We start from the raw sequence: 24363 nt of genomic DNA on the forward strand, positions 1-24363 counted from the left end.
TCGGGCCACGGAGCGGGAGAGACAGGGAGACAGCTGGCCTGTGAGCCTGATGTTGCATCACGGGGCAGCAGCAGCTGTGCCAACAGGGCTGGTGCTGGGGGCTGGGGGCTCCCCTGCTAGCTCACAGCAGGGTCGTGGGGCTGCGGCTGCTGGTCATCCCGAGAGCCCTGCGATCTGTGACAGACCCGCAGCCCCAGGACGCATTGGGGGCCAGAGCCCAACACACGTAACCCTGTGGGGTGAGGGCCGTGGCTCAGCAACTCAGCTCGAATCTTCTCCAGCCTTTACTGAGCCCCTGCTGTATGCACATGTTGCCCGAGGTGGAGAAAACGCCGCCTGACCAGGCAGGTGCCCAAGTCTTGCAGGGAGGTGGCCAGAGTGTGTGCACTGCACCCAGCCCGCACTCTGGGGGTCCACACCTTATCTAGGAATGGCCCGCAGGGAAGGAGAGTATCTTCCTGTCTTGGGACCATGACTGGTCATCCACATGCACGAGGACAGGGCAGGATTTGAAAGTTCAGTCCATTGAGTGCGGGACTCAGGTCCTGGAGACGGTCAGGGAAGGCTGGTGGCCTGCAGGGCTCCTGGAAGGTTCTGTCCACAGACATGGCCCTGCTGGCCTGTGAGGGGTGTGGGAAGTGGCAGCTCTGTCTAGGACATTCACTAAAGACCAACCCTGGTGAGGTGACTGAGGACACAGATCATCCCGTGCAGCCCAACCGCATCAGGAGCTGGAAGCAGCACCTATGAAGAGAACAGACACACGGTTTGGAATGTTCCCCTAACAGGAGAACCGAGGACACGTGCCTGCGAGCTACCTGCCCTGACACAGACAGACGCCAAATGTGTAATATGCTATGCGAGGAAGACGATTCCCCTCTTACACTTCAAAATCAGACACAGAACCAACAGTATGTATTTGTACGCACACATGTGACACGCTATACACATGTATTTGCTGTAAGGGGTCTGTTCACAGCACCAACACGTTGTTGTCTTTTTGTTATACTAGTGGTATTTTTACTAAAGATTCTCTTTTGATTTACTTGAGAAAGGAAGAGTGAACAAGCAGCTGGGGGAAGAACAGAGACAGGGCAGGAAGTGGGATGCAGGACTCGATCCCAGGACCCGAGCTGAAGGCAGATGCGTTACCGACTGAGCCACCCAGGAGCTCATTAGATTATTAAAAAATATAGAATCCAAGTACTTTAAATCAACGAGAACACAACCCTAATGGACCTACTTTACTACCACGTGGCCCAGCTTGCATGCGGGAGGCTACGCTGGGCTTGGACACAAGTATATCCCTGCAGAGCCATCAGCTCCCATCTCTGGTCCCTTTGACAACAGGGGTTGTGGTTGTCTTATGGAGTCCTTCCACATTCCAGACACCGGTCTTACCAGATGTGGTTCCTGTGGGTCCTCACTCTCCTGACTGCACCAGTTGAAGTGCCCAGGTTGTAGCTGCAATGAAGTCTGTGACCTGCCCGTGTGGGGGCGTTGATCGATGTGCCCAAGGAATCAGTGATACAGCATGAGATCCACAAAGATGTTTCCTCCAGGGGCGTCCCTGCTTTGGCTTTTCCATGTAGGCTTTTTGTTCTCTCCATTCATGCTGCGCATGGTGTGGGGGAGTCCCACTGCAGCCCCCGCACGCAGCCACACTGTCGTCACCATGGCTCTGAGGCCAGAGCGTGAATCTGCCGAGTCCACTCCTGCTCCTTGGGATCAACTGGACCAACGGGGGTTGCTCATGTTTCCACAGCAGCTTACGGGTCTGCACACAAGGTGCTGGGACCCCGGCGGGTGGTGTGGGAGCCACATAGCAGCCGGGGGTGTCAGCAGCACAACAGCCTGTGCTCTGGCTCAGGAACAGACACCTCCACTCTTATGTCCCAGCGAGGCTTTCAGTGCACGGTGTGCACGTGCCTTCCTATTCTTTTCGGCGTAATTGTAGGTGGATTTATTTTCTCAATTTCATTTTGGGTCACTCGTTGCTAGTTACAGAAATACAATAGTTGCTTTACCATGGATCCCGCCCCTGCAGCCTTGGAGGGCGCTCTTCCTGAGGGTTTCTGTGGGTGTTCTACCTGCCAAGCGTCGCCCGCGGACACCGTCTTCCCCGTCTGGATGCCTTTTCTCGTTCTTGCCCAACTGACCTATTTTGTCTACTTTCTCTTTAAAGAGCACACACATTTCATAAACACTCTTCTGTATGTATCACTATGTTCCACACTAAATTAAAGAAAGTATCTTTTAAAAGGTTTCTAAAACTTCTCAGGTAGAAGTTTTCTTTTCCCCAACCTGCTCTCAGCCCACAGGGGTTAAGGAGACCAAGGCACAGGAGTCAGCCACACCCCGCTCCCTGCCCACCGGCGACAGGGCACCGGGGCGCCGAACAGAAGTGAACTGAAGGACGCGATGTCCAACCACGTGACGTGACCGCAAACATTGGGAAAGGAGCCCTTCCTTCCTTTACTCCACTGATTCTATTAGGAGCCAGGTTGTGTGTGGAGTGCAGGAGCTACAATGGCCCAGCAAACAGCACTCCTGCTCACGGGGCTCAGCCAGCCAAGAACACAGCAGGTGGAGCGAGGACACGGACAACGTGGGGACATGGGGCAGTCCCTCCAAGGCCAGGGCCGTGCCAAGCACCACAGGAGATGGGCAGGCATGTCAGGCAGAGCAAAGGGCATGTGCACAGGCCCCAAGCAGGGAAGAAGCCTGCTCAGAGAGCAGAGAGGAGGAAGCCCGAGCCCTGAGCCCGCAGGTCAGGGGGCTGGGCTGCTTTTGCTGCCAACACAGGATAGTGATACCATCTTGAACCACTGTGCTCTGAGGACAGACAGATCTGTCTTCCTCTGAGAATGAATGCATTCTTAGAAACCCTAATGTCTTTGAAAAACAGAGTAAGAGAAACTATCTTTTACAAAATTATAAAACACAAGAACTTGAAGAAAACTTCGGAAGAACCAGGTGCTCTAGGAGGAAGCAACAGCATAGGACATGGGGTGGAAGGTTCTGGAGGTGGTCAGGTGCGGGTCGCCAGGTGGATGTGACAAGAAACAGGTGCAATGAGGCAATGCTGCAGGGAAGCTCTCCCGCCTCCAGGATGACATGGCAGGAGGAGTAAGGCGCTGCGCCTCTTGAGGATTGGACTGGAGACCGCATGGACGCTAACTGGAGAAGTTCCACCAAAATTCAGGACAGAGGACAAAGGAATGACAAGTGACAGGAAAGAGAAAGTTTTTCCAAAAAACACAGAGTAAGCAGGCAGAAAGCAACAAAGACAGTTTAAACTAAAAAAGCATTCCTGCCTGCAGACTGGTTCCTATACAAAAAATGTCCAGAAAGACATACTATCCAAAGAAATCCTGAAATAAAACAATTATAAAGATAAAAATTTTAAAAGCATTCTGGAGGAAAGAGCTGGGACCTTCAATGTGGGTCGGCATCTCAGGGGTGGGACCAAGCCCATAGGTTCCCATGGGGACACAGGCCAGCGAAGATCTAACCTCAGGGGCCTTCCTGGGACACAACAGCGAGAAGCCAGTTCTCTCATTTGTGGGGGCTCAGAAAACACACTATCTGGTTTTCCTCAGACGTGTAAGAGGCACAAGGTTGTTAATAAAGGCAAGAGGGTCTCAGTGTAGAGCCAAATGGGGGCAAGTCTTGTGAGCACCGAAAACTGGCACCGGTCCCTTCTTATATTTGCTACAGATGAACCCGAATCCGATTTAGAAAGACAGCAGGGATGTGCCTGAAGCCGTGTGTGTGCTTGGCCCTGCCGGGCGCAGCGGCACTGCACAGAGCAGGCCTTGGTCCGTGCTGTCTGTCCCTCAGGAAGTGGCGCTCCCGCCTGGCACCACTGACCTGGGGTGCTGTTGTCACCAGGAGCTCCATCCCTCCATCTGCCTCCCTCATCGTCGTCTTGATGCCAGTCTCAGACACACTGTATTTCAGTGTGTTTCCTAACAAACGGAACTCTTAAAGAAGGTCATCTAGAACACGTGGTACACCCCGTGGGTACCCACGGCGCACTGCCCGTCTTGCTTCCAGCTCATGGGATTTGCCGCCTGAATAAGCCACGGCCTGGGAGTTAACCACTAGGTTTCCCTCGGTTCTGTTTTCTTCCTTAGATTATTTTGAAGAAACCAGGCAGTTTGTCTTAAGGAATTTTGCAGACTGGGTTTTGTGTGCTGGATATTGAGGAAGACAGAGGCACCTGGTGGGCATGTCCTTATGTGAAGGGGCCGCAGGCTGTGGGTCCAGCTGCATCGCAGCCTGCAACAGGCAGCACCGAGGATTTTTAGGGCAGCGACTCGACTCTATATGCTGCCCCAATGGTGGATTTGTGACATTTCATGTCTGGACCACAGGATGCACACCACCGAGTCACCCTGATGCACACCACGGATGTGCCAGGGTAGGCTCGTCATGGTGACACACACAAGCCTCTGCTGGGGGACACAGGTCATGGGTCGGCGGTAGACTATGGGAAGCCTGTACCTTCCCAATCCTGCTCTAAAACCGTCTATTTAATAATACACACAGACTAAAACAGCACAGTGAAACAACGTGATTCAACTTGGTGGCAGGATTCTAGCCATTTCTCTTCATCTTTGATTTCTATGTGTTAAAAGGTCACAATTAGACTAATGTTAAGCTACAGTGAGGTCAGCAGCCTGGGGACTTTCCCTCCTGGTGGTCCTTTCAACACAGAAAAGCTGCACTTCAGACGAGGCTGCAGGTGAGTAGGTGAGCACAGAGGGCAGCACATGGCGGGCACAGATGGCAGGGCCGAATTTCATTTTAAACCAACCGTTCTGCAGAGATAGGATTCCCCTAGCACGGAGCCCACCCTTCACGTGTGCAACTAGGTGACATCCATGGCGTGTGGAGACCCCCTGGACGCGGCCGCAGCCCCCCGGCCCTGACCCCACGCCCCCGAGGACACAGGGCCTGAGACCGGGTAGGGTCATGTTTTGAAAACACGAAAAACTCTGACAGGACAGGAGATCCACTCCAACATCCTATTTCCCAAGGAAGAAAGAAAAATTTCATTAAATTTCCAGTTACAGATTTTCCAATGTCTCTAAATAAATGGTCTAAAATTTATTACCTGTTTGTGCAAAGATTTTGTGTGGACTTTCAGTTCTCTCTTCAAACTCTGATCGTGGATTTCCTTATGGCCCTCCTATGGACTAGACTTCTCAAACCTGATGTTCAGGGAAGTGAGTTTGAGGCTGTTAAAACTTCCTACTGAGACGTCGTTTGGGACAGTCGCACAGATGATTTGGCATCTGTTTTTCCCAGCCAGAGTTGGCTGTTTTTCCCAGTCAGTGTTACCCCGGGGTGGCCCTGCCCTGCAGCAACAGCCCACTCTCCCACCAAAACCACCCTGGCTCTGCAGGAGCCACATCTGAAGCACCACGTGCTTGAAATAGGGAACCAGAGCACAGGGGCCCTGGACCCGCTCTCACTGGAGCTGCATGAACCTGGTGGGCCTGCGGGTCAGACCCGGGACCCCAGTGACAGGGACGATGTGCCGTCTAGCTGTCTGGGGGATACAGCGGACGACAAATCCTGTTCTCCAGCTTGTCGCCAGGGTCGGAGCTGCCTTGTGTCCTGGGTCATCTGGGGTCCGGTGCCCGTAACCTGATCACCATGGGAACAGAATCCTCCGTTGTTCTTCACACTCTGGGACACGCTTCTGAAGGCCTCCCCACGGTAGTGTGACAATGAGCAGCCAGCCATGGCACGCTTTAGACGGGTGAGCTAGGTTATCTGCTCCCCGTGATGTGCTCCTGCTGCACAGCACGCCAGGGAACCAGCTTACAAAAAGGAGTTTTATTAAACGAAAGAGAAATCCGCTTGGTGGGTCAAATGCGAAATAGATATACAAAACTTTACATCTGTGTCCTGGAGGAGGAGGGCCCCGTGCACCCGCCCGCTGCCTGGCCCACAGGGGCAGCTCTGGCTGCCGCCCCATGTCCTGCCTGCCCACTGCATACCAGGCTGTGTGGGCCACTGCGGCATCTTTGGCACACCACCTCCCAGGACACTGTCCCTTAGAAAAGTAGACCTTCTGTAGTAAAACCTCTAAAAACACCTATTTCTGCAAAATTATTGTTTCTGTATGTGGAGCTCTGCAAATATACATGTCTTCCCGGAGAAAAGGAAACCTCAGGCGAGGGCCCATGCGGCCTGGAGCCCCCCAGGGATAGAGCGGTGTCTGCCCTGCGCCCTGCCCCACAGGTCACATGAGGTCGTTGAGCTCTGCCTCAAGCGCTGCGGCCATCTCGTCTGCCTCTGAGCTGCTGCCCTCCTCGTCCTCCCCGCTGGACTCCCCGCTGGATGCGCTGCCGGCGTCCTCCTCGGGCAGCTTCCGCTTGTGGCCTCTGCAAGACAGACGCAGGCTGTCAGATGCTTGTGCTGGAGGATGCTGATGCACACGGGCACGCGCCCCAGCATCAGCATCCACGTGCCCCGACATGCACGCACAGGCACGCATGCACCCACACGCTGGCACCCCACGTGGACCTAGGGACACGCACATACACACGCAGCGCGCCATGTCCTCTGTGGATGTGGCGCTTGGACACCTGGAGCGCGGCACAAGCTCTGTCTGCTCCCCGTGCTCAAGGGCGTCCCAGCAGTGACAGCCCACCTGTAGCCCTGGAGAATGCAGGGAGACGACAAGGGCCGGGCCCTGAGTGTGGCAGGTGTGACTGAGGACGGCAGGAGGACGGAGGGCAGGCTTGCTGTCTGGGCCCATCCCACCACCCGGGAGCCGCCGTGACCAGCCTTCCTTCCAGGGCTCCAGCAAGACCAAACACGAATGAGCACACAATGCACCAGGAGGACAGGTGTGTCAGTGCTAGCCCCGCCACCTCCATACACGGACGTACAGGCACACCCCAGGCAGTCAGGTGGGGCCATCGCATGGTCCACTGCCTCAACCCCCAACCCCCCATGAGGCGGCTGTCAAAACCAATCACCCCGACAACAAACTGAAGTGCATGCCAGCACCTGACACCTGCGCTCCACTCCAAGGCTCCGCCGCACTGGGCACCTCCCACCTGGGGACAGCATAAGCACAGGGCCCAGAATGTGGGCATTTCCGCAGCTCTGCAGGGTGGGGGTAGTCAGCTAGTGCAGCCACACCTCACCCCACCAGCTGGGAGCAGCAACACTGAGCTGAGGACATGGACACAGCTTGGGAACAGGCCTGGTCCCATGCCTGCCCTGGGTCACCTGGACACGACCCCGACAAGCCTCATGGGACAAGGCAGGGACTGCCCTCAAGGCTCAGCCCCTGAACAACCATGTGCACACACACATATACACACCACAGCAGCACACGCATGGTATACGCTGGTGTACATCAGCTAGGCCGTACCAGAAATCTGAAACCCTGGACGCTATTAGGAAAGCACACTATTTACTTAAAAAAAACAATACTGGGATCCCTGGGTGGCGCAGCGGTTTGGCGCCTGCCTTTGGCCCAGGGCGCGATCCTGGAGACCCAGGATCGAATCCCACGTCGGGCTCCCGGTGCATGGAGCCTGCTTCTCCCTCTGCCTGTGTCTCTGCGCCTCTCTCTCTCTCTCTGTGACTATCATAAATAAATAAAAAAAAAAAAAAAAAAAAAAAAAAACAATACTGCCAGCAGATGAGGCTAAAGGGGCCGGTTTGGAGTCTCAGAGGGGCACTCTAGGAGCAGCAGCCCTGGGGGGCCCTGTCATACCCCAGCCTCCACTGTGGGCCAAATGCTGGGGAGACCTGCCCTCTTCCTGGACCCCTGAGAGCACTTTGTCCAGTGCTGTGCATTTAGGCCAGGCTTTATCTTATTATTTTTTTATTATTACTATTTTTAAGGATTTTATTTATTTATTCATGAGAAATATACAGAGAAAGAGACAAAGACACAGGCAGAGAGAGAAGCAGGCTCCCTGCGGGGAGCCTGATCTGATACAGGACTCAATCCCAGGACTCTGGGCCAAAGGCAGACGCTCAACCACTAAGCCACCCAGGTGTCCCTCCGTCTCCCTTTAAAAAAATTATTTCAGAAATTGGAAACAAGTCTGCTGGTCATGACTATTAATAAATGCCGGTGAACGACAAAAGAGTGCGACACACAGCATTTGTATTTTCTTGTTAAAACCAACTGCACAGATGCACAGAAATGCTAATGGATGGAACCTGGAGAAAACCTAAAGCTTGGAAAATCATCCGATGCTCAGCGTGGACTCCAGCAGGAACATGAACAGCATCAACACATGTATGTCTCCTCCCTGATGGTCCTGTCCTGAACCACTGATGCAAGGGAACACTCTGGAGCCTCAGGCTTGCTGCCCGTTACGCATGTGATGGTTCCTGTCACTGGCATCTGACCAATGACCATCAAGCAGTACCCATGCAGCAGGTATTCCTCAATGTGCTGGTTAGCAGTTTGGTTTATTTTGGCAGAAAGAAGCTGCAGTGCTGCACTTGACGAGGTCACTATTGCAACAAGCACACCTGTCTCGTGTAGGCGTGTGCGTGTGTGTGGGACGGCCAGGCCTGTGTGCTACAAAACAGCTATGTACAAGGCTCACTGAGGCAGCTAGCTGCCTTCTCCAACACGTGCCCAGTGTGAAGTAAGCATGGGTACACGTGAGCACGGTGGGCGTCTTCTGACCACGAGGATCCAGGAGGATGGACATCAGGAGCAGCCAGCGACTCAGGCAGGACCACAGGGAACCTGCCCAGGCCATATGGTCACCTGACACCAACTATGGGGCAGCAGCCAAACCGTGCTGCATGCTGTGGTCTGTGCGGGGCATTGCAGTGGCCGTGGAGAAGGCAGCCGGCCATGGGCCATACAGACCAAGGGCCCTGGCCTCAGGCAGCTCCTTGCTCCCTGTCACCAGGACCCTCCTGTTGGCCTGCAGGTGTGTTGCACTCACACTTGGGCTGAAAAGGAAACTGGTCTGCGGAGCCAGGCTCACCAAGTAGACACTGCAGGGGCCTCCAAGAAAGGGGTCGCAGCAGAGCAGAGTCCCAAGCCGTGTGCAGGCAACTGTCTCCGCGGAGAACGTGTCACACAGCACTGCTCCAGCAGGAGTGCACCCGTGACACTGGTTGGGGCGGGGACTGCTGGCCTGTGTACCCAGGTCACAGAAGGACCCGGAACAACATCCACACCATTCTCTCTGGGACATGGGCAAGTATTAAAAAAATAAAGTACTTGACTTGATTCAGTGATTTTGCTACAATCCCGCACAGCACACAAGGTGAGTGTGAGGTTGGGGCCATGGCAGCGTGTGCTGTTGGGTGTCCACGTGCCTCCTCAGGTCACGCCGTGGAGTGTGCTCATGGCTTCTGACTGCCTGGCCTGACAGTTGGTCAGAGGCTCTTCTCCACAGATGCAAGTTTATGCCACTAAAACCATGGACACAAATCTTCAAAGAACTGAGGGAACCCCCACCGTCTGAAGAACATCCTGGCCGGAAAGCCTGAGCAGGCCGTAAGGTCTGCAGGGGCATCTGTGGGAACCAAGCGACACGCGGTTCACAGTAATGTGTAGGCGTTGGGCTAGGACATTTGCCAAAACCAAACCATGTGGACCACAGTGGCTGCAAGTTTCTGAAAAGCCTGACAGTGACGTCCCCAGACAACTCCTAATGCCCTCGCAGGGGAGACCAGGAGGCTGCTGCACCTCCTTCACCTCCGCACCCTGCCTCCCGAGGGTCTGGCCTCACAGGCACCACTATCGGCACAGCGCGGGCACCCCACGACCACCACCCCGAGGCGGGGGTTGCACTGTTCGGGACCAGGAGGACGGGTCCTATGGTGCAACTCCTCTTAACGGTGGTATCGGGCCCTATGGGCACGCTGCATTTTCACATGACTCCTGGCACCGGCATGTCCCACAGGCTTGTGGGAGGACCCAGAGGCTGTTTGTCCGTCTCCTGCCTCTTGGCCTTGCCACGATCGATGCGGCTTCCACGTGCTGCTGAGCCACTCGCTCCATCAGCACTGTTCACCACATGGAGCACAGAGGCGAGCCGGACAGCTGGTCTCTATCACTGCCCACTCACACTGGTTGTGCTGCAGGGTTGTGAAGCTCTGAGCCCGTTCATCTTTGCTGCCCTCTTTTGGCAGCAAGCCTGTCTCCCATAACATGGCAGGACAGCAGCCGTCCCTGCGCTGCTACCCCACGTCACATCGTCAGGATGGATGGCAAGCTGATCCGTGTCTCAGGAGGTCAGATATGGGCACGGACACAGCCCTTAGCTCAGGGCCGCCCTTTCTGTCATTCCTGGGGTGTTTACGTGTGCTACACACTGTTAGAACCCGTACCCTGTACGTCGTTTTACAGCTTATACAGAAGCTGAAAGAAAGAAAACACACACACACTTACACCACATCAAGCAAACCCTCTAACTTCCTGTTTCTTACAAGCATCTTGATCCTATGGCCTGTGTGTGGTCACTAGTGAACACTCCGGCTCTCCACCACAGGCCCCACTGACAACTCCATACACAGCACCGTCCACAACTGCTCCTTGTGTCGATGACATGAAGAAAGAAGAAAAGTATAAATTCAAGCTGCCTGATGATTCCCTGATCCCCGCACGGTGCTCAAGGTGTTTGTGTGGATGCTGCTCTGTCTAGGTCCCTGGCTTCCCGGCACGACAGCTCCTTTCGGTCTTTCTCGTGAGGCAAGCTGGCTTGCAACCAATTCTCTTCAGAGACGATCCCAGCTGGGAACATCCTCATCACACCATCACTTTTGATGGAGTTTTGTCTGGTTGTGGGGTCCTCTCCAATACTGAATGTGCTGTGTCTCTGACGGGAAGCTGGCTGCCAGTCCTGCAGGTGCTCTCGGCTGTCCATGTGTGTGGTCTCCAGCTTTCAGCACTGTTACCACAACGTGTCTGGGTGTGGATCTCTGGCTGACCCTGCATGGAGTCGAGCTTTCTAGGCGTGTGGGAATGCCTTCCATCCAGGTGGAGGTTTCCTGCCCTTCTGCCTTCGTGCTCCTCTGCTCCTGCTGTGGGCGTGTGGGAGAGCTTACCATGGCCCCATGTCTCTGAGCACACATGCCACACTGCTAATTCTTTCTTCTGTGGTTCCCATTGACCCTTGGGCCCCTGCTGCATTTCGCAGCATCGTCCATCTACTTGCTCTCATTTCCCTGCACGGTCCTTCGGTCCCAGGAGCGCACCTGCGGTGGTTGTGCACCTCTGGAGGTCATGTGGGAGTCGCTCTGTGGGCTCCAAGGTTGGGCCGTGCACACCAGCGACTTCTCCCACCGCCTCTTTTCCATTGTGTGGAATCAGGCCTTGTGGTTCCTGTGCTGCAGCAGCTGGGTCAGGCCTCTCTGTGGCCAGGGCAGCTGCTGTGTGCCTAATGACCAGCTTGGCTGTTCTGGCAAAGTCACTTTCCTTAGGGGGAAGCCTCTGAGGGTCCAGCCTGAGCACAGCCCTAAGAGAAAAGGACAGTAAGATGGAACCATGGTGCCGCTACTGTTTACATGTTGTGTTGGTGAGAAGTGATCACCAGACACCGTGCTGTAAGAAACAAGCACTGCTGGGGCAGCCCTGGTGGCGCAGCAGTTTAGCGCCGCTTGCAGCCCAGAGTGTGATCCTGGAGACCCGGGATCGAGTCCCACGTCGGGCTCTCTGCGTGGAGCCTGCTTTTCCCTCTGCCTGTGTCTATGCATCTCTCTCTCTCTCTGTGTCTCTCATGAATACATAAATAAAATCTTAAAAAAAAAAAAATATATATATATTATTAAAAAAAAAAAAGAAACAAGCACTGCCACTTGCATTCACGGAGCGACACCTCTACCACCCTCCCTGGAGCCACATGACCACCCAGTGTCAGGCTGGCACCATAAGTACCTCTGACCTTTCAGAATTCTGAGTGATGCATGTGCACAAGAGCATGACCCCCGCACACAGGGGTCTGAAACAGGAGACAAGGCCCTGACCCCTGGTACAGACGCACACCACGCAGCTGCCACAGGGCATGAAGCACGTGAATGTCCTACTGCCCACGTGAGCAGAGATGCTCCTGCCGGCTTCCACAGGAAAGGATGTACTGGGGTCACAACAATGTCCCAATGTCCACCCCGGCCACCTGAGCCGTTTTCTGGGCTTGCAACCATTGTGCAAGGCTCATTCTCAACCAGTACAGATTTCAATTGTTCCTCCACTGTTTCCAGTGAACAACACATCTCCCTAGTGCAGTTCATCACCCAACACCAAAAAGCACTGCTAGTGCAGCCTGTGCAGGTACACTGTTTGTGCAGCCAGTGTACCTGCTGCCGTGGGACTGCCGGAGCCTTCTGGAAGGAGAGCCCCCCAGCTGTCCGCGCATCTGCAGCACAGGCTGGCCACCTGCTGCTCTGCGGACAGAGGGAGGGGGCCAGGTGGCCAGGTGGCAGGACCCTGGATGCATGTCAGTTATTAACCTTTACAGGCAGATTTCTTCAATGTTACCAACTATGACGCTGTATTTTTGGCAGTTAATGAGTTAATGAATGGTTTTGTAGTAGAAACACTGTCATTTTCACTTGTTCAGACTCCAGTTTGAACAGAGCCTTACCCTGACTCCCACAGTGCCCTGCTTCCCACCCAAATGTAAGCAGAGAGCAAACGTTGGTTACAGATGGTCCTGATGTGAGACCCTGGGGACACTGTCCACGCCAGCCGCCTCGCCACCTGCAAACGGTGGTGATGATGACGTGTCTGCGTGATGTTTTAACATCTTGAAGACAACTGGTTTGAGCAAATGCTTTTCAAACACATACTTAACTTCTTTATCCCTATGTCGAGGAATGAAAGTGCTGTAAAACAGGCATTTGATGTTTGTTATTTGAAAAAAAAGAACGAACCACAGATAAATTATTGCCTCCCTCCTTCCATTACAACTCACTCTCTAGTTCAAGGGACCTCAAGATCCCACAGAGCAGCTTGGCTGAATGGACTCAGCAAGAGGTGCTGCCACCCAGACGCTCTTGTGGAAGCCAGCCCCGCATTCCCATCACCACTCACTTCCACCTACGATCCATAAACAAGGGTGAAATACACACAGAGAAGCACGTCTCCCAACTTCCCTGGTAGAGAAAGAAACAAGGGCCACAAACTTGTCATCCGCGATAGCAGCCGGGGAGCCAGTGCACCTGACTCTGCTGTGGTAGGGCTCAGAGCCATGTGGCACACCGAGAAACCCTGGTGCTCCTGACACAGCCCCATGGGGGGAGTTTCAGGCCAGCAGGGGTTAGCAGGCAGGGAGGAGCACGGACAGAGTCCCTGCTTTGGGGACAAGCGGAAGCCAGCTCTGAGGAGGTAAGAGCGCATCCCACACGGCCAGCTGAGTCTGAGCTGATGCCTTAGCCTCTGGCCTCGGGACACTCAGGAGGCGACTGTCGAGGGCCCGGCCCCCACCAAACGTGACCCCCAGGCCACATGTTGGAGGACTTCAAGTTTCTTGTTGCTGGGTGGGTACCTTTTGTTTAGATGCTTCCCAAGACCGGGTACTCCCAAGTGGGTGGCTGGGCTTTCTGTCCCACGCATGGCTGAGCATGGAGACGCAGGAAACCTGTTCCCTCGGGACCAAGCATGCGGCTGCTTCTAGTCTAGAAGGCAGGCACCGATCCTCATCAGAGCGAATGTTCTTCATGAGCAAAACCCTGGGGCCTGTTTTCTCTGGGACACGACCCGGTGAAAATGAAGAGACACGACGTGCCCTCTTGGGCTCGGTGCACACCAAGCCTCAGCTGGCTGCACGCCCACAGCCATGTCTCCACAAGGAGAGGACACTCCCAGTGGGCTCCTACCAGGCCTTTCTGAGTCTTAGTGAAAACTGCTCGGAATCTTTTACTTGGCAGAGAACACGAGACCGGAAGCTGAGTGTGTTATACATCAGTGAGAAGATGTCACGCGTCATGGGCGCTGGCCAGTGCTGCCCCACCAGCTCGTCAGGGACCCTGGTGGGACCCCCGCACAGGGCTGAAGACAACCCAGTGCAATGATCGTGCCAGCTCACCCTCCCCTGGTACAGAGCTCAGCCAATTAGCTCCTAAAATAACTGGACAGCACTTCACCACCGTGAAGAGCACCGCTGTGCTCTGGAAAGTTCCGCCGCGGGACTGGCAAGTCAACAAGCGCCCTGTGACTGGCTGACATCTTCCTGCTCTGCGGCTCGGTGGCACATGGCATCCCCTCTCAGAGTAAAACTTAACAGGAACCAGGAACCTCCGCCCTCTCTCCACTGGTTGCTCTGATCCCGGCCCAATCCTGTTTGTAACAGGGCTGCTCAAGCAAGCTAAGCTCTTCTGAACTGTTTCCTCCTGTCAGAACATCCCAGGGTTGGACCAGACGGGCTGAGAGCTGACGAGTGGATATAGAGAAGCACCCCCACACAGGGAGAGCCCAGTTCCGGCAGAGCACATGCAGGGCACACATGTATGCCGGCCCTGATCCACTGACCTGCAGCGAGCCCTGAGGCAGCCCCACTATGCTCCATGGCAGAAGGGGAAGTTGAGAGAAGACCAGCTGGGGCAGGGGCTGTGCCATGCTGTGCCAGCCATGCACCGTCCTGGGGTCTGTACTAACCCCACTACACACAAAGTGCTTGCCCAGGGGCAGAAAAATCTCCACGAGGAATAACTGAAATCACAAACGTGATAAAAGTTCACGTCACCATAAGTGAAACCTTCTGAGAATGCTAGTCTGAAGGGTCTGCTCTGTGACACACCTGCAGACGTCCCCCCCTGCCCCTCCCCCTTACCTGGGCCCCCGGCTGCCTGCCCTGGTCCTCTCGCTGCTTGGTGTGGCCTCGGGTGTGGCCTGGGGCTCCCGGGGTGGGGGCCGCTCCTTCCGCTCCTCCTCTGGTCTCCTCTTCTCATTGTCGCTGTCGTCACTGCCCTCTCCTAGGATGTCATCCACCTGGCAGAGGAGGAGAGTCAGCGTGTGAACACATCTACCTCCCAGACAAGTCCCAGGACCTGGCCCCTACACCAACGTGCATGACCTCCTGCCCAGGCTCAACCACAGGCGCGTGGGTCCCGGGTCCACGGCTGCCTGGCCCCGGCAGCTGGCTCCAAGGGGCACAGAGCAGGTGCACAGGGAGGGTGAGGGCGAGCCAAGAAGGTCCAGGCTCCGGGCTGCTCCCTCCACCTGCTACCACGAGACCGTGTGGCTTCACCAGGTCCTCCTGGATCCCAGGGGCAGGTCACGCGGAGGGCTGGCCAGTCACTTCTCAGCAGCACAATTCTAATGGGGATTTTCTTGCTACCGCACTAGTGAACTTAATGGTGAAAATCAGAGCATTCTATTAGAGTGCTCATGATCAACGAGCTGCACAGAACGTGTGCGTTCTAGGAGGTGCTCTGGAGCCTCAGGGTGGAGTCCCAGCTGTGTCCAGGCAGTGTGTTCGCTCCCAGAGGCCTCAGGTTGAACCACTTATGGACATGCCACATGAGGGTGATGGGAACTAACAGCCATGGGCACTAGAATCGGCCCTCCCTGCTCCCCTATAGCAAGGGCCCCAGGGACGCGGAGCATGGGACACGGAGCATGGGAGGCTCCCAGGCTCTCCCAGCAGCGCAACTCAGCTGCCCAGGTAAGGGGGATGAAAGCTGCCTCCTGACACCCCTTCAGTCAGAAGGAGCCATGTTTGATTTGGGGGGCGGGGGGCGTGCCTTCCACATGACCTCAAACTCATCCTGGTCTTCTAACAAAGACCCTGGATCACGACACAGATCAGGTGAAAAGGAGAACGTAAGAAGTGGGAGGTCACCCACTGTGCGACAGAAACGTTTGCCACTCGGTCTGGATTTCTAGCACCTCCAATTACATTTTTGGAACAATGCTGTTTTCTCAAGAAGTGATGCTCTCCTGGCACAAGTGAAACAGCTATTTTTCTCTGTTCTTAGTATGTGATGAAAAAAATGGCAAAATCCCCTGCTGCGTGTGGCTGGGGGTCCGGCAGCACAGGGCAGCCTTTTGTGGGTGTGGTCACTGTGGCCAAGCCTGGAGGGCAGAAGTTCAGGGGGAACTCCCAGGCTCAGAAGCTCTGCTTCAACACCCCCATAATATCCCTGAGCATATGACTGCCTGAGAAGTGCCAGAACGTTCCAGGATGATAACATCAGCTTATTAAAAAAGGTGCACAGTGGAATGCAAAGATGACCACACTCACATGTGCATCAGTGAGTCCTAGGCACCATGCTTCAGAACTGAACGTGTTTTCCCCCCAAAATATATATCCAGAAACACCAAACTGATGTCAAAAATTCCATAAGTCAACATAATTTTTATGATCTCACAGTGAATCATTATTTAACAAGTTTATCTGATCTGTAAAACTGCTAAAGAAATGCAAAGCATTTCTTTTATTTTATTGGTCTCTGTCCCCAGTGTCTGGCAGAGTCCCGCAGCCCTCAGGAGCTCCTGGCTGAGGTGGCATCTTTTTTTCTAATGAGGCAACTCTAGGTGGGCGTCTGGACGGCGTTGGTCACCAGAGCAGCCAGGAGAAGCCCGGAGTCCCCGTCCTCCCCACAGGGGAGGGGCTGGAGATGGAGGCAATGACCCATCTGCTCAGAATCCCAAAAGTACGGGGCTCGGGGAGCTTCCGGGTTGATCACATCCACCTACGACTGGCAGGGCGGCCCACCCCCACTCCACGGGGACAGCAGGTTCTGCGCTCGGAAGCCCACGGACCTCACCCTGGGCGGCTTTTCATCTACTCGGTGTCCTGTTCTTCAGGACTTAATAAGCCACCAGATGTGAGTGAGTCCTGACGTCGGGGAGCTGCCCTCGCAAGTGATGGAGCCCCCTCGGGGTTGTGAGAACCCTGATCCCAGCTGGCTAATCAGACACGGGGTGATGGCCTGGGATGCCCCACTTGTGAATGGCATCTGGCAAGGGTGGGTGTGTGGGTCCAGGCAGTGTCAGAGCTGCTTGGTGTGACCTGCACATCTGGGTAAGAACAGATGAGGCTACAGAACTGATCCACTTCTCAGCAGGTCTACCTAAGACCAGAGCCCCCAGGTACCAGGGCACCGCCCCCCACTGCCAGGCCACGTGCTGCAGGGAAGCTGAGGCTCAGCCGCAGTGAGGGGAGGAGCCTGAGGGTATGCTCATAGCGGCTTTCAGGCTTTCTGAACTTGGAACCACAGAATGTTATGGCTCCTTAAATGTTAAGTTGAAAAAAAAAATCCATCAATTCAGAAAGACCAGGTTTCCAGTGTATTCCACAAAATGCACAAAGGAAGAAAGGTGGTCAGATATATTTAACTCATAAAAACTGACTTTTTTCCAGGGACAACTAGGTGGTGCCCCTCAAGGAGCCTCCCAGCGAGGCTGGCCAGCCACAGCCTGTCCCTAGGAAGGGCTGAGCATGTGCCCTCCTGCCCTGCCAGCCCCCAGGTGCGGTCTGGGGCAGGGACATCTAGTTACAAAGCCTCTGGTGGATAAAGGGGGGCCCCAAGCAGAGCACCTTTGACCTGAGACCATCAGTCACTCCCAAGCATGTGAGAATATGGGAACCGTGCAGCAACGGGTAAGCCAGCAGAGCAATAATCATCAGATCACCATAAAGTCTTTAAACGTAACACACAGGGTTTGCTCCTAAGCTAAAAGGCATTTAGTAGAAATCATGCAGTTAATTCTATGAAGCTACCACGTTCACACTTCACTGCTATATTCAACCAGCTGTATTTACTCTACACTGATGAGCAAACCTATTAGAATATTCTATTAAACTTTCCTCTGAAAATACTTCAGGCCTTTAACTCTGCACCATACCTTTTCAAGAGGAAAAAAAAGAATTTAAAAAATCAGTTATTTTAAATGTGACCACCAAAGTCCACAGTCACAGCCTCTTGGAGACCACGAAGTGACCCGCTGTGTCAGCTGTGCCCCTGACCAGCCCAGGTGCTCTTCCAGCTGGCAGATCACTAATTCACGTGTATGTTCACTCTGCCAGCTGTGTGCAAGATTCAGAGAAACATTTTGCACAGCCAAACCAACATTGTGGATGCACATAAAAATCTGGCTGTATCTAAATTACACTTAAATTTAGTCTTCCTCATTCTGCTTTACTCACATAAAAGGAACTGTTTCAGGAAAAAAAAGACATCTCTCCAGAGCTTTTCTTTACAAAAAGGTAACTGGGCTTTTTGAAAAACAGTAATCTAAAATGAATTATTTACTCTGTAAATACTATTTAAAAGATACTAGGGTAAAAATTTTAGAATAAGAATCTAAAAGTACGTGAACAGAAAAACAAAATTCATTTTATATGAAACTAACCCCTGAAACCTCTCAAAGGGCCAACGTGGATCACAGTGAAAGCACCGGGAAACGTTCCCATCAACTCACTTGAAGACGCAGGAGCACGAGAATCCCTGACTCCTCACAGCCTCTGTCTGCGGAGACACAAGGCAGCCGAGGGGGCCCAGAAAGAGAAGAAACAGATCCTCCCCCCCCCGCCCCCCCCCGGCCTGGGGTGTGCAGCCCAGCCCTGCTGGGAACAGGTGCAGGATCCCCATCTGCCTCACCCGCCAGCCAGGTGCTCTTGGGGAAGACCCCACAGAGAGGGGGCCTTACACTTGGGGTAGTCTCCTCAGGCCTGGCAGAAATGAACCTGGCTGAGGTCAGGTGTAGACAACCCTACATCTTGGGGACGTGGGATGGTCATGAGACACACGTGCACACAAATCACTTGAAGTCATGGAGGGTGACACCAGATACAGGAGTGCAAGGCCCTCATCGGTTAGACAAGCAGACTTCCCAGTCACGGTCTTTAGCAGGCAACCTCCTCTCTTGATAAAATGGGAGTTGTGTTTAGATGCATTAAAGATTCCTTTCTCCAAGGAGGACACAGAACAAAGGGATGGAGGCAGTGCTGCCCGGTCTACCCGGACCTGTAAACTTGACAGAGATAAGACTGAGGAAAAGCCTGCCCGCTGTCTGTGCTGCCATTGGCCTGGAAGCCTGCAGGCTGGGAGAGGACGCTCGGATACCTGCGCAGGTGGCCCTCGCTGCAGGAAGGTGGCTGGATCGCCACGGTTCCTTTGGCCTCCTGCATTCACTGGCCTGGCTGAGCCCGCAGGACTGGTGCTCTAGAACAGGAGAAATTAGGACATGTGTCCCTATCTCATGTTCCTACTGTTAAAATGCTGTTTGCATGTATTATCTTCAACCTCAAGGGGTTTCTTTCTACAGGCCAATACATATGAATTATCTCAAAATAGCTGGAAAATCCATGATTAACCACAGAACTGCATGCTTCCTAGAATCCAACACAACACCAAATTGAGACACATAGGAATTCCCTTGATGGTTCCCTGGGAAGCCTGCTGACCCACGTAAATCCCTGAATGTCATGTATCTGTGGCTGATCCACGGGTCCCTGCCCAATGTCGGTGCCTGATTAGTCCACTTGGCAGGACCATGAGGCTGCTTAAGCTGCACACACAGGAGATGGCACAGCCCCACAGCCTAGAGGGCTGAGGGCACAGAGGAAAATATTCAGCCTGCCATGAGAGCCATGAAAGCCTTTGAAAGGACCTCCTGCTCATCAAACACGCTCACGACACCAAGGATGAGACTCTGTGGCATGGCCGCATCTCAGCCATCTTCCAGCCGCTTCTTCTGGGCATCCCCATGGCAATGGAAACTGAATTACACCGTGCGCCCTGTCCGTGTGGCCCTGACCGGAGATCTGCTCTCTGGACATGCACACGAGAGCCCCTGCTGCTCAGGGCCTTCTTCAGACCCAAGCCCGCTCTCCAAGGCTTGCTGTAGTCGTGGGGAAAAGGGAGCTAGGAGGACACATGGAGTGTAGACAAGGTCACGCTGCTTTCCTGAAATTCTACGACTGGCCAGACAGGTCTGTAGCATCAGAAACCTGTAAATTTATGCCTGTGACCAAGTTCTAGTGGTTTCCAGTCGTCATTCGTCCAAGTCTCTGCCCCATGGCGATGTCCTGCCCCTGTCTGGGGATGCCAACGACACACACGTCGAAGCTTGGATCCTGAGCTGGACGTCCTGCACGTCCTCAGGGTGGTTTCTGCAGCCTCCACTTCAGCAGGGGCGTGTCGGGCGATTGTCAGCGACTTGGGTGAGCGTGTCTGTCTCAGTTCCGAAATTCCCGCTGCTTGTGCCTCATCACATGCAGTTCTCTCTGCCCAGGGAGCACAGCCACTGGCTGTGGCTGCTCCTGCAGCGCTGGTCTCAGAACCCTGCCGTCAAGGGTGGTCAGATCGGGCCTGGACAGTTCCCATGTCACACCCTCTCAGAACCTCTGGAGAACGCGGGTGTTTGTTTCAGCAGGCGGCCAGCCTGGCTTGGGACGGGCGGGTAAGACCACACTCTGCTTCACTGTGTGCAGCGCCATGGTGCCATCTGTTCCACGTTTGTTTATGGAGTAAGCCTGAGGCTTGAGTCAGCCCCTGCACAGAATTGGGGTGCTCCCTGAGCTGCTGCACGGTACTGAGGCAGAGAGGCAGAGAAAGGGACCTCCGTCCTCTCTGGGCCGCAGGCTCCTGCCCGCAGAGCCTCCATGTCTTGGGTGCCTGCCCACAGTGGCTACACAGCTTCACGACAGGGGCTGGCCCAGAGCAGAGCTGGCAAGAGACGTCCCCACCTCCGTGAGGCCCAGAACTGGGTGCAGGAGAAGGGCCAGGAAACCCACCACCATGCACATTCTGCCGTCCCTGCCACACCCACACTGACTGAAATTTCAGGGACCTGTCTGCTCGTTGGTTCTTTCTGAAATTCTCTCTCTTTTTTTTTTTTTTTTTTAAGTAAGCTATAGGTCCAACATGGGGTTCGAACTCATGACCCTGAGGTCAAGAGTCATGTGCTCTATGGACTGAGCCAGCCAGGTGCCCCTGCGGCCGTGCTTTTCCCATCCTGAGGGCTTTAGCTGCAGGCTCGGGGAGGCTGTGGGGGGAGCCCCCGGGCGGCACGCAGGTTGGCGCTGCTTTGCTTTTCTCCCAACTGTGATGTTTCCCTGCATATCAACACATGTGAGGCGAACGGCTTGCTGGGTCTCTGGATTACTTACGCTAACACTCCACTTACTGAGTCCAGGCACACACTCTGTTTTTATACGATATTAACCTTTTCACTTTCAGAACAGATTGTTGTCGGCTTTAACATGAAAGGGAGAACCACAGCCCACACATCTCACCACAAAAACTGCTCAGCAGTCTCGGAACAAACACAGTGAGTACTCCACTCTGTGCTTTTCTTGTGTTTTGCCTAAAAAGTAAACACACGTGAATAACCCTGATCCATGAAAACACTGTGGTGTTAACAATAAAACCCACCACCTCTGGGAGGTGACACCTGGTGAAGAATCACACAGGGTCGAAGACTCTATTAACCCTAAGAACCATAATTTGGGCAAAACATTATGAACGTGTTTTGAACAGTAACAAACAACCCTGACCCAGAAGCACGAACTCAAACAGTGCTGCAGCCACACCTGTGCTACCCACTGTCCCCAAAGCTGGGTCCATGGTAGCTTCTGGAATATACTTGCTTTGTCTCAACATCTTGAAGCCAATAGAAAATGTGCCTGTTTTATTCTGAATATAATTGCAAAACAGTGTTTGCTGCCAGATGGGGTAGACCTGCCGTCAGGGCCAGGAGAAGCAGCTCTGCGAAGATGCTCCCAATGCAGGAGTCCTACACTGAATGCAGCACATGGGAGGGTGCACATGGTAGGGTGTGGTACCAGGCTGAAATCAGTCCTGGCGGCTTCCCAGCCCCAGGCGGACCCTTCCAGAGCCAGTACTCTGAATGAGACTGTTCATGTGGATAGACTCTCGGGGCCATGTGGCTCCCTGAGGTGCTCTGGTTAGCTCATACGGGATCACCTGTGAGTCTCCAGACAGCAGCACCCCTGCCTGAGGCCCCACTTCCTCCCAAGAAAGGTATCACCCCAGGGAGGCAGGAAACCAGGGGTGAGCTCACCATGCTTACAGATAGCGCTTACTCATCAGAAACAAACCTATCAATTCAACAGAACTGAAGCGTCCATACAACAAAATAAGGCTTCCCATCTCGCACATGATGGTGGAAATGGAACCTGCTGCCCACGGTGTGAACATATGGGCTGGCGCCCCCATCACTTCTGTCTGAACCATGGCAGATGCTGAGGTCACGGCGCTCACCTGCGTGTGAGCCATGGTACGTGAAGTACAACCATCTGGCACTGACGTGATTAAACAAATAATCACAGCAGACGTGCGTACATAGCAGTCCCTCCCTTATCCGTGGGGCACATGGCCAAAGCCCTGGGGACGCCTGAACCTTATCCATGTGCATCTGGGGAAAGGTTACCAGTAACTGGTGCTGAAACAGAGCGACCCCAACGACGTGCCATTAACATGTGTGGACATGGCCGCTCTCAGAGCATCGTACCACATCTCACCACGTGGCCTGGCTCCTCCTCCTCCTACAGGGACACGAAGGGGCCAACGATGTGGGCATGTGATTCACTGTCAGGCTGCCACTGACCTTCTGACTGCAAGGGACCTGACCCCAAGGCATGGCTGGCCGCAGTTAGCCAAGCCCGCAGAATGGAGCCATGCACAGGGACTGTGGTGGTGGGCGGGCTCTCTGTCTTGGACCCTAGTTTGGTGGATGTGGATCTGCAATGCCTGGGGCACAAAGACAATAGGCTAAGGCAGGCCACACAGCCCCTAGGGTACCTGTCACCAGTGAGCGGTGCCTCCAGTGACACGAGCTGAGCTGTGTTTAGAGAACCCTGGCAGCTGAACAAAGGAGGGACAGAAATGAAGGGGGGGTGTAGGGTGGGGGCTGTGGGGTGGGGGCTATCTGCTGGGGGCTAGGAGAGGTGTCTGGGCCCAGACAAAGGGCCTCTGACAGACATGCTCTGGACACCCCAGCTGTGGAGTACCTGTCAATGCTGACTGCAGCCGGAGGAGGCAGATTGAAAAATTCCAACTACGGTAGGTATGGAGTGATTGTCCAGGGGCCATGGGGGACCATAAGTCAGAACACGACACAGGGGAGCACAGGGGGGACGGGGGACACGGCACAGGGGAGCACAGGGGGACATCAGAACACAGCAAGGGGAGCACTGGGGGACATCAGGACACAGCACAGGGGAGCACGAGGGAGATGGGGTACACAGCACAGGGGAGCATGGGGGGGGACATCAGGACACGGCACAGAGGAGCACAGAGGGGGACATCAGAACAGCACAGGAGAGCACGGGGGAGTATGGGGGGGACGGAGGACATGGCACAGGGGAGCACGGGGGGATGTCAGGACACAGCACAAGGGAGCACAGGGGAGCATGGGGGGGGGGACAGGGGAGCACATGGCACAGGGAAGCATGGGGCAGCATGGGGACCTCCTTAGTAACATAGGTCAGGAGCTCATGTTGCTCCATCCTATTCCCAGGACCCCTCATTACTGTGCTGAAAGAGAGCCCCTGCTGTGTCCCGAATCATGCTGGGTGTCCTGAGGTAGATTTCCAACTCCTAGAACTTAACTGCATTTGAAATAGATGTTTTTGGCAGATCCACCACTGAAGGAGCTCATACAGAAAACATTTTGTTATCCAATTAAATGTTCTTGATAAATCCAACAAATGAATGCAGAAAAGTGGCCCCTTAAGTCTGCAATGTGTACACATCTACAGAATCCAGGACTCTGGAAAAGCAATCCACCCAAATAGCCACCAAGGGACATGAGCCACCAGAAAATGAGCAGTCCGACATGTCACCAGTGCACCATGGCCCCTTTCTATCGCAGCGCGCTCCAGGTTTTGGACACTTCCTGGGATTCTTTTCCAAGGTTCCAAAATTTCCTATGAGCCTCACCCTCCTTTCCTTCTGCTCTGGTGAACGACCTCAGGGTCACCGCCCTGCAGACTGGGGCGCTCTCTGAATGTTGCATGTGGAGCATGATTGTCCTACTCCCTCCTTTTAGGATTCTGCTCCTGGTCCAGAGCTGTGTGAGTGTGGCACACCTCGTGAGACAGCAAAGTGGATGCAAGACTGCGTCACTTCTTCAAGCTCACAGGGCAGGGGCCCCAGACCAGTGTCATAGAGGCTGTGTGTCTGCTCTCCAGCACTCCGCAGGGACGAGAAGCATCTCTTGCCACCTGGACCACGGTGCTCTAACAACCTCTCTGGGCATGTGGGCATGGTCCATGGCATCTTCTGACACCTGGGTGTTCCTCCTGTCAGGACACGCTCTGTCCAGGTCGTCCCCATGTAACCTGACACGAAGCTCCTCTGAGACCACCCACCACTGCTGCGCCTCCAGGTGATCCGCACCTAGCAGCCAAGTGCACAGCACTGCCAGGTGTTACT

General features: G+C 54.3%; 1 protein-coding gene across 4 annotated transcripts in view; it reads right to left on the reverse strand.

Annotated features, from left to right (window-relative positions):
- Positions 1-268: 268 nt before the first annotated feature.
- CTDP1 (CTD phosphatase subunit 1) overlaps positions 269-24363 on the reverse strand; it is a 59168-nt gene continuing 35073 nt past the window's right edge. For 3 of the 4 annotated variants that reach the window (XR_012026381.1, XM_072816204.1, XM_072816057.1), the window contains 2 exons: positions 14787-14944; positions 5836-6401 (listed from right to left, as the gene is read on the reverse strand). Coding sequence is in view for 3 of the 4 variants with exons in the window: in XM_072816204.1 (XP_072672305.1) it covers positions 6260-6401; positions 14787-14944 (300 nt within the window). In the remaining variant the exon portion in view is untranslated. Of the gene's footprint in view, positions 745-5835; positions 6402-14786; positions 14945-24363 lie in introns of those variants that run through there. The other variant, XM_072816122.1, reaches the window with a different exon arrangement.

This window comes from Canis lupus, chromosome 1 (assembly GCF_048164855.1).
Source record: "Canis lupus baileyi chromosome 1, mCanLup2.hap1, whole genome shotgun sequence".
Classification (NCBI taxonomy): Eukaryota; Metazoa; Chordata; class Mammalia; order Carnivora; family Canidae; genus Canis; species Canis lupus.